This window comes from Equus quagga, chromosome 8 (genome assembly GCF_021613505.1).
Source record: "Equus quagga isolate Etosha38 chromosome 8, UCLA_HA_Equagga_1.0, whole genome shotgun sequence".
Classification (NCBI taxonomy): Eukaryota; Metazoa; Chordata; class Mammalia; order Perissodactyla; family Equidae; genus Equus; species Equus quagga.
The window spans coordinates 93,615,641-93,630,175 of NC_060274.1; the positions used below are offsets into that span (position 1 = coordinate 93,615,641).

General features: G+C 35.6%; 1 protein-coding gene across 3 annotated transcripts in view; it reads right to left on the reverse strand.

Moving 5' to 3' along the window:
• Window positions 1–14,535, reverse strand: part of IMMP2L (inner mitochondrial membrane peptidase subunit 2) — an 845,195-nt gene that overhangs the window by 158,128 nt on the left and 672,532 nt on the right. The window contains exon 7 of one of the 3 annotated variants that reach the window (XM_046669028.1): window positions 1,195–1,322. The exons of the other annotated variants lie outside the window; for them this stretch is intronic. Within the exon in view, the coding sequence (XP_046524984.1) occupies window positions 1,239–1,322 (84 nt within the window). The 3' untranslated portion in view covers window positions 1,195–1,238. Of the gene's footprint in view, window positions 1–1,194; window positions 1,323–14,535 lie in introns of those variants that run through there. 3 annotated transcript variants of the gene reach the window in all.

Sequence of the window (14,535 nt, forward strand, 5' to 3'; positions counted from 1 at the left end):
TGAGGACGCACAGAGGAATGAACGCCCCCTGAGAAAGCACAGAGGAAGGACCGCCCCGGGAGGACAGCAATCAACGCGAGTCAGCACATCAATTACTCTTCCTGCTTCCTCGTTCTTAGACAATGTTTATGTCGCCTCTTAGAATAATGGTTCTGCAAGACTGAGAAGTCAATTGTGCTGGATGCAAGGCAGTGGTCAGCTCAGTAAATCATCCTCATTTTGGCTCTCCTGCCCTCTTGTCTCACTTCCCTTTTCCCTCTCATTTACCCCCAGGATTGGACTAATCTATAAAGTTATGGCACAGAAGACTTTGCCTTATTTATGCATTGCTATCTGAGGAATTTCAGGCTAAAAGAAGAGCAGAAATTCTAAATGTCTGTCAGTAGGAATTTTAAACTACGCAGAAGCTACAAAGGATGAGATACCTTCATTTGTATTAATATGTGTGGCAGACAGAATTTCCCAAAAACGACCTAGTGAACTTTCTAGCTTTAGATTCTCTTTCAGAATCTTGCCATTCCCCTATTTAAGAGGTGGAGACTACCTCTTCTGCCCTTGGACCTGGGCAGGCCTCTGTGAGGGATTAACCAATGAAATCCAGCAAGACTGACACAGCATGGCTTCCGAGGCTGTGACATAAAAGGGGATACAGCTTACACCTGGTTCCCTCTCTCTCTCAAGATACTTACCTTTGAACACACCCATAATTTTGTGAAAAACTGTTATTTCAGAAACTGCGAAGGGTCTGAGATTTTACCTTACGTGCAAGTAAATGATTTAGACCGCCAAAGTCTGCATGTCATGTATTTACACACATATATACATATACACACATATATAATATTATGAATATTATCTGATACACACACATATATACAATCATGTGTCACTTAACAACAGGGATATGTTCTGAGAAAGGCATTGTTAGGCAACTTCATCACTGTGTGAACATCATACAGTGTATTTCCACAAACCTAGATGGTATAGCCTACTACACACCTAGGCAATCTACTCCTAATCTTATGGAACCACCATCATATTGTGGTCCATTGTTGCACCATACATTGTTATGCGGCATGTGACCATATATACGCATAGAAAGAAAACATGAGGCCTTTAGGTCAAAGACAGTTTATTACTCACAGCAAAAACAGCAACCAGAGCAACATCTTGCATGAGTTTCCCAAGCCCGAGTCCCTGCAGGGCAACATGATGATGGCCAGAAGGTATCTGCACATTCAGTGGGGTAAATTATAGGGGAGGAACCCCAAATTAGGAAACTCTGATCTTACATGGGGCTGCTGGTAATGTGCCAATCCTCCCTGCAGGAGAGAGACAGAGAGACACCTTACCTTTAACCTGGAATGTAAACAAATCTTCTGGAAAGGAGAAGGACAGGTTTTTATCTTTACTACCTTGGACTGTCTCCAGGGAAGAAGATGTCTCTAAGCTTTACTATCCTGGAATGTCTTCTTATCAAAAGATTCTTAAATTGGCTGTAAAAGCCTCTGTTCAGAGGACCTGGACCATGTAGAAACACGAAATATTCATGGAGAACTGTCTCCCAACAGAAACCCAGGCCACATGGAGAGCCCAAGTGGAGACATTCCAATAATGGACAGACACAGCGAAGAGCCAGCATCAATTGCCAGATACATGAGTGAACAAGTTTTCACATGATTTCAGCCCCAGACTTTGAGCCATCCCAGCTGATGCCAAGCGGAGCAGAACTGGGCTGTCCCTGGGGAGCCCTACCCAAGACTGAAGATGCTGCTGTTGTTTTAAGACACTACATTTTGAGGTGGTTTGTTAAGCAGCAATAGATTACTGGAACTACCTGGGGAAATGTGCATGACAAATTAAATCACATGAGCAGTTGTGGAATAAAACGTATAACTTGGTTTCATTTGAAGATATATATATCTGAGTACATACAGACATAGAAATCAGGAGAAGACAAACACAGGATACATAAACACACAAAAATAGTATGATATACCAACATGGTTCATTCTGGTGAGATGAAATTTCTACTTTATACATATATGTATTAATTGATGCTTTTTTAAAAAACAAAGACAAATATTTTATCAGAAAAAAACGAATTTTGCCTTTATAAAATAGTGCTATACACCTTAATCTCTGGATTATGTACATGAGTTTTTTTTCTTCCTTAAATTTTCTTTTCCCCCCAAGTTTCTATATAGAGAAGGCATTGAGAACATATATAGTGACGTGAGGTAATTAGGCTAGCAGTGGGAATGCTTTCAGACAGTAAAAGCTGGTTTCTTTTAAGGTAAAAATGTTCGGCCATTTTTCTACAGCCTCAGTTACCATGTGAGATGAGAGGACCTTTAGAGGACTTTTAAAGAAGAAAGTGCTCATATACATGAAGATAGACACTGCCTGTTCTATTATTATTTTGAAACTTGATCTTAACTATTATGTTCCTATTTTTCTCTTTAGAAGTACCTTTTGAAAATAGATTTAAGAAAATTCTAAAAAATACATAATTTGAAATTACAATTGTTAAAGATGAAATGGTAGACACAATTTTATCTGTTTTTTCATGAAATAAAAATTCAATTAAAGACAGTTTCAAAGCAAAATAGCCACTAATGACTATTTACATAGGTTACCCAGAAAATTTGTAGTTGATTGGACTATATACATTAATATGAAATAGGCAAAGAAAGTATAACTTCTATAGTAAACAATAACCACAAAAACCCATGGACTCTAATACATATTATAAAAGCTATTCTCACATTAGGCAGAATTGTTTTCCTGTTTAAAAGTGTGGATTCAGTATTTAATAAGAATATTATTAATTCAAAATGAAAGCAAAAGAATGTATTTCTAATAATCATCAACAAATAGTCCCAGTCTTAAAACTAATTAGTGTTACTCAGGTAGGTGCATATATATTTTAAATATGTGTATTCTAATATTCTACAAGTATATAATACTACCATAAATTTAAAAAGAGATAATAACTACTTTTCCACTTAGCACATTTATATATTCCTTTTTAAAAATTTTTTGACAATTGTTATTATCTATGAGAAACATAAAGAAAAAATTTAATATTACACCCACTGTGCTTTACTAAATCCTTCTGGAACGAATCCTGTGGAATAGTAACAGTGAACACATACTTACTCTGAGTAATTCTGGAAAGTCCACAGGAGAAATCTATAGTATTTTTTATTAATATAAAATACTGGCCTTTAAAAGTGTTCTAAATTAGGGTTCATTCTGTCAAAATAATACAAATTGACTTTTTGCTCCTCCATCTTAATAATGTTGTAACTTGAAACGTATACTTAAAACATTGCTGAATAAAATGCCATATTACGAGGCCTTGAGTACCATGAGAAACAGTTAATCAGGCCAAATGAAATATCAATAAAAGATAATTCATACGTGAACATGCTAAGAGTCAAGATTATCACTTTTAAGAACATATCTAACTCACACAGACTCTGAAGACAAATCATAAAAATCAGCTAAAAGGAATTTTTATCAAATGATCAGACCTCAAATCACACATCACATTCTTGAAATAAAATGGTTCACCTGAGTCTCTAGTAATTGTCTGCTTACTCATGTCTGTCCCCTACCGGACTATAATATTCTGGAAGTTGGTGACTGCCCACATATACCTTTGTATTCCCAGTGCTTAGAGTATGCCTGATATACAGCAAGTATAAAATAAACATTTGCTCTTGAACAAAGAGAAAAGAAAATGAGGTTTCTAATGATTTGGGGTTTTTTTCTCTAAAGAATGTATGTGTCATATTCCCAAATCCATGTTAATAATGAAATCTATGAAAGGACAGTTATACGCATTTTTTAAAGCCAGTTCCATCATCACTTAAGAAAACACATCAAGGTGAGAACAGTCCAAAATATTCAGTTAATTTAAGAATACACACTAGGAAGATAGACAAATATACTAGTGCGGTGGAGAATTGAGGTCAATCATAACTTACAAAAATATTTTATCTTAAATGATTACTGAAGATTCTGCCCACGAAGAAATTGCATGTAAGAGAAAAGAAACAATCAATGAGCAATGGAAGTCACACAACCTAAAGTCCTGCATGTTGAACACTTCTGTCTTCTCCGTAACTCTAAAATGTTTGGGATAACAGAGATCAAATGCCTATGGGGTGATATAGTAGAACGATGGAGTGTAAGAAACTCTATATTAAAAATCGGGCATTCTGGCTCCACCTCCACCACTGCCAGTTGTTTGGCCCAGGGGAAGTCAGCTCACTTCTCAGGACTATTTTTTCATAAGAAGTAATGTGCAGGATGAACCAGACAATGTTCCAAATACTTCTGATTCTATGCTAAGAACCATTCTGGGCAGAAGCAGACTTGGTAAAAGAAGGGAGGGAATTGATCATGACTCTAAAGAGAATATTTAATATACCTTATACACTTATCTATCTGTCAATTTATTCAATTTGAATGACATTTCTGTGTTCCCAATCCAAATCTGCCCCTCCTCTTTCTTTCAAAACTCTGCCAAAACTCATCTTCTCCGAGATTCCTCCCCAAATGTCTCACCTCTATTTGATCACTATAATCAGTCCCACACTAGTTCAATTAGCTATGCCACTCCTTAAAGTTAACATTAGACATGCACTTGTCAAACTCTATCTTAATTTATATCTGGGCACCTATCTGAGAAATCTCTTTAGAAGTTATACTTAATTTAGGAACACTAACTAATCAGTCAACTCAAGGCTCATAAAACAACACGATGGACTCAACAATGGAAAACTGTATGCTTATAGTAAAATAAGTTTAAAAATCAGGTTTGAAAATATGTAAAATCTCTATTTCCCTTTTCCAAATACCTCTTATAAGCTTTGAGCAGCTCATTTACTAAAGCAACCATTCTTTTGACTTAAAGTACTTTTTTCCAAAATCACCAAATTTGTAGAACTTTTAGTAAAAAACAGTGAGACTGCAGAAAAACTACCACTTAAAAACACTCATCATCAAGTCTGTTAAAGTGGGATTGCAGGGAAAAGGCAGTTTAAGAGACTTATTCTATCTTTTTAAGGCAAGGAGTCCTTTTTGTGACAAACTTTTTAAGAAAGTACTCAGCTAAAAACCATGTACCGATTTTGAAAGGTTGTAAGTGCACTTAGTTAAGGGCAGAGGAACGCCATTACTGAGACAGGAAGGAAAACGATGTTAATTTTTAGAAGGGGAACCAATCACCCAGTGCATGCCACCTAGAAATTAAGGCAAGACAAAAGCGGCCGTCCATAAGCCTGGTGATTTATAGTAGAAGTGACATTACTTTATCTGATACAAGTTCATGAAAAGAGAAAATCAGGCTATTTTCTTATAAAAGAGAAAAAGTTATATAAGTGTCTTGAATAGCCAGCAAGACCTGACATGTCAAATCAATCTTCCACTTAAGAGAAATTGATTTGGAAAAGGGATAATATCCATTTTGTCTTTCTTTCTGGTACAAAAAAAGTAGTTATGTTTAATGAACATTTATATCTGATATGCTTTGGAATGTTACCAATTAACCAACAGAGGCTAGGACCATGGATTTTAATTAATAAGAAATAAAAGCTCAGTAGTTTAGAACTCCTAAATGCTGATGAAATGGCTGATGTTCATTAAACAGGCGTGGTCTTAAGAGACAAAGAGTTCTGGGATTCACCAGCTGTTTGGAAGAGTGACTCATCATTAACCTTGATGAAACAGAAATCACCGCCTCTGGCAAACATTTCCTGACATTCATCTGATCGATATTAAATAGCACTATATAACAGGTCAACGTGTTCAGTTGTCTGGGGAACATTGAGCAGCTCACTCATCCTGGCAGACAGATCTGGAGACCTGCACAAGGTCATTGTTAAGGCTTTGTGGATAAGTATGGTGCGACATGGATAACATTTTCTCCAAAGATTTCCAAACAAAACTGTTTCTGACTTGTTCTAACTTGACATTTGAATTAATCAGTGACTCAAGTGCTGGAGCAAACTCAAAACTGTTTCTGGAGGAAAACCTGGCCCCAACCAGGGGAAACCTATGGGTGGCTGGCCTTTTGTCTAGCCTAGGGTACTGGTGTGGCTTTGTAATTTTCGTAACAGAAATAAAGTCCTACCACCTGTGTGACCCCTTTTAGATCTGCCCTTAATCAGCACTATGGAACACCTGTCATCTACACGCTGTCTTCAGATAATGTCATATTGAACTGTTATCTAATTGCTATAAAATATTTTGAAAAAAAAAAGAGCCCAAGACAGTGGTTCTCAAACGCTAGTTAGATTAGTTGTATAGAATCATATTAGGTAGCTGTTAAAAACTAGATGTTTGGATTTCATCTCAAACTAACCAAATCAGACATTTCAGTATTAGAGCCCAAGTATTTATATTTTTAACAAGGACTTCATTTGATTCTTATGAGTACTCAACTTGAAAGCCACCAGTCTCAGGGATTCAGAATCCAGTGAGTCCTTAGGGCACTCAAGGCTGTTCTATCTTTGGATTGCATTAAACTTCTACAGAGATTAACTACAACATCAGCATATGAAATATTTGCTTGATTTACAAGTGTTTCAATGTTAAAACATCATCTTTTGTTTTGACCACTGTCACAAATAGCTATGTGATTTCCACTTCTGCCTTTGTATGAAAAATGTTAAAAATGGCACTGCTAGTACATCACTAAGTGTTAACTCTCTGAGAAATGATGTGAATTCTCTTTCCTGATTATAAAAACAATGTTATTCATAATATCTCCCTTTTCCCCTGGGCTGCCAGGAAGCTCAGAACAAAACTGATGCCTAACTATAGCAATCACATTAAACTACAAAGTAAGCATCTTTGTTTCTTCCATTCTGTTTGATCAATTTTCCCTCTCAATGACATTTGTATTAATATTTTTGTTTTGGTAAGATTAAAAAAAATACTCCCAAAGTTCTTTTGGAAAGAGGCAGGGTATGAAAACGTCTCAAATATAAATTATAGTGGTTTGTTCATTTTTGTCCTCTTTGATTTAGAATATTCATTGGTATTCATTTGGGGATGGACCTGTTCTATTTTTCTCCATCCACTTACTGGACAGAAATGTAGTAGGTCTAGAATGGTCATAAGGCATCCTTAGTCCCTAAGAACTCCAGAGACATGATTACAGCTTCCAGACGAAAATTTTTGGAATATTCTAAAATAAAATTCCTTGGAATAGCAGAAGGGGAAAGAATAAAAGATAATCATTAACTAGTTTGAAACCTATGATCCACTGCCAATCAAAACTCATCACTCAGAATTCAGCCCTGTGTATTAAAAGTACCTGGAACCCACAGGATTGGCTGGAGTAGACCTGCTGCAAGCTTGTGCCAATTTGAAAGAACTTTCAAATCACTCCTTTCCATCTTCTGAGATCATTAGATTAACCGTTTTGGTGTATAGATAGCCCCAAACAAATAAATAAGTGGTTGACGTTCTTTTTCTTTATTATTTCTTTTCCCTTTCATTGGAAATGACTAGTTGATTAGCTGCTTTGATGAATGTAAAAACTAGATTTAAAATTCTGCAGGCCGAAATGACAACTTCATGATAAAATTGAGAATGCTCATCAAAATTCTGAGGATTTCAATGCCTCTTTAAAGTCTTTTGACTGAGAGAACTGTATTATTAGAGAATTTAGAGCTTTCAAAACTTTTTTCAGTCTTTAGCTATGACAGTCTGATATCTTTGCCACACAGACTAACCTAAATGCAAAATGTTACAAGTTCACATAAAGTTCTTACAAAATATTTCAGGATAGATGCCATTGTTATATGACATTAAAATATTTAGTCAACAGATCGATTTTTGCCAACAAAAATTTGATATGTCCATAAACAGTGCTGGAACAACTGGATAGCCACATACAAAAAGGCGAATCTAGACACAGGCTTTAAACCCTTCACAAAAACTAACTAAAAATGGGTCATAGACTAAATGTAAAACAGAAAACTATGAAACCTAATCCTAGGGAACAATGCAGGAGAAAATCTAGATGCTCATCAGTACAGCAAGAACTTTTAGCTATAACACCAAAGGCATGATCCATGAAAGAAATAGTTCATAAGCTGGGTTTCATTAAAATGAAAACTTCTCTGTGAAAGACACTGTCAAGAGAATGAGAAGACAAGCTGGGAGAAAATATTTGCAAAACACCTACCTTATAAAGGACCATTATCCAAAATAAACAAAGACCTCTTAAAAGTCAACAGTAAGAAAACAAACCACCTGATTAAAAAATGGGCAAGAGAGGGCTGGCCCCGTGGCTGAGTGGTTAAGTTCTCGCGCTGCGCTGCAGGCGGCCCAGTGTTTCGTTTGTTCGAATCCTGGGCGCGGACATGGCACTGCTCATCAGACCACGCTGAGGCAGCGTCCCACATGCCACAACTAGAAGAACCCACAACGAAGAATTCACAACGAAGAATATACAACTATGTACCGGGGGCTTTGGGGAGAAAAAGGAAAAAAATAAAATCTTTAAAAAAAAAAAAATGGGCAAAAGACCTCAACACACACTTCCTAATGAAGATACATAGAAGGCAAATGAGCATATGAAAAGATGTTCCACATTATATGTCAACAGGGAAATGCAAATCAAAACAACAATGAGATACTGCTATGCACTATTAGAATGGCCCAAATCTAGAACACTGACAATACCAAATGCCGAGGGGATATGGAACAAGTTCTCTCATATATTGCTGGTGGAAACGAAAAATGATACAGCCACTCAGGAGAATAGTTTGGTGGTTTCTTACAAACATAAACATACTTTTACCATACAAGCCAGCAAAAATGCTCCTTCGTATTTACTCAAATGAGTTGAAAACTTGAGTCCACACAAAAACTTGCACATGGATGTTTAGAGCAGCTTTTTGCATGATTGCCAAACTTCGGAAGCAACCAAGATGTCCTTCACTAGATGAATGGACAAATGAACTATGGTACATCTAGAAAATGGAATATTATTTAGTGCTAAGAAGAAATAAGCTATCAAACCAGGGAAAGATATGGAGGAACTTAAATGCACATTTCTAGGTGATAGAAGCCAATCTGAAAAGGCTACATACTGTATGACTTCACCCATATGACATTCTGGAAAAGACAACACTATGGAGATAGTAAAAGAGTCTGTGGTTGCCAGGGGAAAGCTGGGAGAGAGAGATGACTAGGTAGATCACGGAAGATTTCTAAGGCAGTGAAACTATTGTAGATGATGCTATAAAGTGAATATATATTATTAGACATTTGTAAAAACCCAGGGAATGCACACCACCAAGAATGAACCCTGATATAAACTATGGACTTTGGTGATAATGATATGTCAGTACAAGTTCATTGATTGTAACAAATGTACAATGTACAAATGTGGGTATTTGGAGGCACTGACTATATGGGAAATTTCTGTACCTTCTGCTCAGTTTTGCTGCAAACTTTAGACTGCTCTAAAAAATAAAATCCATTTAAAAATATGTCCTTTAGGAGCAAACTGTCATGCAAATAAAATCTTAAAACATGTTTGTCAGGGATATACTTTTCAGTTCGAAAGTTAGAACAAGCAAAGTATCCAAGTTATTAGAGACTATCCTTCATAATCATACTTGTATAGAATTCTGAATTATAAATTTATTACTTGATCTTATCTACTGTGGACTTAAATGGCTGTTACACTTTAGCCTAAAATATTAATATTAGGAATTCATGAAATAAGCTGCAACATGCATCATTGTTTTGCCATTGTTATAATCAACATTTAGTCTACTCTGAATTAATTAAGTATAAATCAACATCAATTTTTAGGATATTCAGAATATATAGAACAACTGCTGGGCATCATTATGTTCCACTTTATAGAATGGGCAAAGTAAACAAACTGGATTGAGGAAAAAGGATCTAAGAGGATACTTCACCTAACTTATAAATAGCACATTTTCCACTTCCCCTCATATTTCTAAAATATTCCAGTCATTTGAATATGGTATAACTCGAGTAATAAACTGATAGTAAATATTATCTCCAGTGGAGAGGCATCTGCATATATTGGGTGTTCTTGGATTCCCTAAGATTAGTTAAAAGGCAACGCCAAGTAGAAGGTAACATTTTTTATTGGCCAATTTAATGTTGACAGACACACTTATAGAATTGAAAAATGTACTTCCTGGAAGCCAAGAAAAAATTTCTTATTCTCTGAAAGCATGTCTGTCACTACTGTATACTTAGTACAATAAAGGTATTATCAGAAGCTTGGCTGTGAGATTCATGTAACTGGATTAGTGCTAGTATCATTTTCTATACAAATGGAAAAAAAATAATTTATCCTTTCACTGGTGCGACAATTGTCCTGACAGTTCACTAATATAGAGATTAAATTTATAGCGGCTGCCTTTATATCTGTCAACACCTCCAACATCATAATGTGCTGTCTTTCAATCATACTTTGTAAGTGAACTCACCTACTTCCTTTGCATTTCTTACAGACACTTTGGAAAAAGGAAAACCTAAGAAAACTAAAACAGAGGTTAACTAAATTTCCATGTTTGCTATGAAAAAAAATCAGAGCAGTGCCTTCAATTTTGGGAAAGCTTACCTAGTCACACTTACATGGAATTAGTCAAAAAATATTAAAGTGTATATAACGGATCCAAGCAACTATGCAAAAATACTGATATCAACATATGCTGATTACAAAAAGTTTACGAGTTATTTGAAGAGATTTGTTTTATCTCAAAGCCAAGAGGAAAATGAATGACTAACATCAGAAGTTGTTTTAGGCTGTGCCATTGATGGATTTATTGTCGGTGGAAAAAAATCTAGTAAAAGAAGATAAATGAACTAAAATCATTTTGGTTTATTTAGTTTCCATCAAGAGGAGGAAAGTGAATATATTTCCACCAGTAAAATGCTTTTTGGTGGTCTTCATTAAGGAGAAAAATCTTTTTTTTTAAATTAGGAAAGGCTTTGTATACTAAAACTTTGGCAAACCTTTGGAGAGGTAGTTTTCTCACTCTGATTATTTAGAGCTTGAGTTTTCATATTCTGAAAATATAATTCAAAAGTCCCAAAGAGCCTGTGAACTAATCATAGACTAGAAAGAAAAAAAATCATTTCTTATTTCTCAACTAATTCTAGTGAGCAATTGTAAGCCTGCTTCTGATTTAAAGAAAACATTTTAATATAATGACCAGAGTAAAGCAATGCAATGTGAAAATAAAAGTATTTATTGTTGTATCCAAATGCCAGTAGAAGATTCAGAGAACATGGAAAACAAAGTTATTAATTCAAATTATCATTATTATACTAGAGAAATTATAAACTATGTCCACATGACCAGCATGATTTCTAAAATACATATATTTTAGGTGATAAATACATACATTAACTTACATTTTAGACTTTTTTTATATCTTCAGTATACTTTATATCTTCCTAAACAAATTGTGTGTATGTGTATAAAGAACATATATTACACATTCACAATACATATATATATGTGGATTTAGACACACTCACATTCTCCAGTTGGGAATAGGAATTTCTGTAGAGAAGTAGACTTTTAAAGTGAAATTCAATAGAAAAAGAAAAATTTCACTTTGGATTCTCAAAATAGTAAACCTTACACATTATTCCAGTGCCAATAAAGACCTCTGTTATCTGAACACATTAATTTATTTTAGATAAATAGTATCTTTTTCAGCAGAGAGTAACAATTCCATTTTATAAATGCACTGAATAATAATGCAAAATAATGACAAATACGTACTTTTTGTCATGAGAATGTGACAATCTTGAACATATTATTCCTAAATTGACTAATGTCATAGTTTGTTTTGCATCACTGCTCTTTTGCATTAAGCAAGAAATATGTATGAAAGTGAGACAGCATTCAGGCCGGGAAAAAATATAGACGATAAGAAAAAAATTAGATTTGATCTCAGCCTTTTGAAACTGTAAAGGGAAAGAAAACAGTCCTCATGCCTCTCCTTAAAAGGGACAAGAGAAGCTATTCTTTATCCACTCACTTTGGGGTGTATTTGTATTTTGTCTATTCTTATTATTTATGTGTGTCATCTTCCCTATCTTCCAAGTAGAATGTTAGCTCCTTGAAGGCTGGAATAGTTCTCAGCACTCGACACATAGTTTTTGACCCAATACCATTTGAGAGAATATCACTGCATACCTTCTGGTTTACAGGTTCAAATTATTTTGACAACTTAAAGTTGCTAGAAGAAATTTCCTTGCCATTCATTGCATAGAAATTGTGACAATGTTTGCTCAAATTGCTGATTTTTCTGGAATACAGATTTCTGTGAGGAAAAAAGGCCATTTATCTATGGCCTATTTGCTGTGTCCAATCCTCTTTACTTGTGGATAATTTTTAAAAATAGAATCAGATTACATTCCTCACAAAGACTGGTTCAGTTCCTTCTTTTATAAGTTCTCTTGGCCTGATGGGCTTTATTTCTTAGCATTTATTATAGTTATTTTATATTTATCTGCGTGATTATTTATGAATGTCTCTTGCTCTCTATTAGCGCTCTTGAAGGCAGATGCCACTTCTGTCTACCTCCTGGCTTAGCATTTGATATATATATATATATATAATTTCAGTAAAATTTCCCCCCAAAGCATCCCAGGCTAAATTAACTTGTATGAATCTGGTCCTTCAACAGCCCATCTACAAACTCTCAAAAGAATATCCACATGCACTCACTTGGAAGTTTAGTTTGTTCTCAAAACAGTTCCTGAGATTGCTATAGGGCTATGCTAAATACCTATTCCTTAGTTTCTTTTGTATGTATCCTAAGTCAGCAACAGTGCGGTCCCAAGTGGATTCTAAATTATAAGCAACTTTCTAAAACCTAAATTTAACTGAACAAAGGACATAACAGATATGAAAAGGTAGGTTCCAGAAACCACAGGTGTATATGCAACTATTTAGAAAGGAAAGCAATGATTTAAAGGAGCTAACTTGTGTTTAACTAGAAAAAGACATGCCAGTCTAACCTATGTCCTCCTTAGTGACAGTTACTTGATGGTTAGGTTGAGCGGTGTGGCCAAAGTCCCCTCACAATATCCTAAAGGCAAAATGGAAATGTGAGGAATGGATGACAACTCAGTTGGGTGGATTAATAAACAGTTAAACACTCACACCCAAAGAGTATTTACTGATGAATGGATAGATATCAGCTACAACATAAGCTGTTCTTTGGCTCATTCTTTGCCAATGCTTGCATCATGAAGACTTAGATGCATGTTTATCTAATTTAAAATAATAGCTAGTGGGAAGACTGGAGGGACATATGCTTTGGAGTCCAAAACACCTGAGTTTGAATCCCAGCTCCTCAGACTGATAATAGTATCACCTTGGGAAAACTATTTAACCTCTTTGGAGGTTGGTTTTCTTATACATAAAACAGAAATAATAATAACTACCTTGAAGATAGAAGTTATATACGTTTGAGTTCCTAGTACTGTGCAGTGCACATATGCAACAAGCACTCAATAAATTATTGTTATTCTTATGATAAATCAAAAAATTAGATGCCTTGACAGATGTGAAACAGTAAATCTAAACTTCCAGTACAGTGGATAACACATGGTGTATGTGGTGGCTTTTGCTAGGTTATGCTGAACCAAGAACTGTTGGCAGACAATTCTGCATAGGTCTCTTGCATTACTGTGCATCATGTGAGAGTAGACACTGACTGTCTTTGTTCCAGACTATCTTTCAAAGATGTTTATATAGTAAACAACCTTGGAAGACGAAGATAACATCTCCCTCTCCGGCAACAGCAGGTTTGCTTACAGCCTTAGAAGACAGAGATATCTCCCTCAGAAGCCTTGGGCTGGTCTTCTTACCATCCCTTACAAAAGATTCAGATTCCCTAAGCTCAAGGTTCCTCTCCTGTAACACAACCCCCTGTGTGTGTGGTTGTTACCTGGCCCTCTTCATATAGCACTGTGAAAATGGGGCCTCAGGGAACCAGTACAAACTCTGATACTCTAGCTACTGGTATTGCTATGAGTAATAAACTGTCCTTTGTCTCTCAATCAGGAGTCTCGAATCCTCTGCCAGCTTTCATAACCTTATTGCAGGCTAACTTAGCTTGTGAGTAGGGTAAAATTTCAGAATTTCCACAATTCTTGACAACAACCTAAAAATCTCAAGGGCTTATCATAACATAGATTTATTTCTCACTTTTCTTACGTTCTGTTCACTTTATCTGTTGGCCATGGGTCACTGTAGGTCAGCTTAGCTTTGCTCCACATCTCTTCTACTGAGGCTAAAAGAACAGACCCAAACTGGGACAAATCTATTATCATGGCACAAGGAAAAGTGCAATAGAGAAGCCATATTATAGCTTTTAAAATGTTTGCTGGGTCACAGCATATATCGCTTTCATTTATACTCTATTGACCAAAGCAAGTCATATTGACAAGCCTGGTATGAATGGGGTGGGGAAGTACACTCCTCTCATAAGAAGA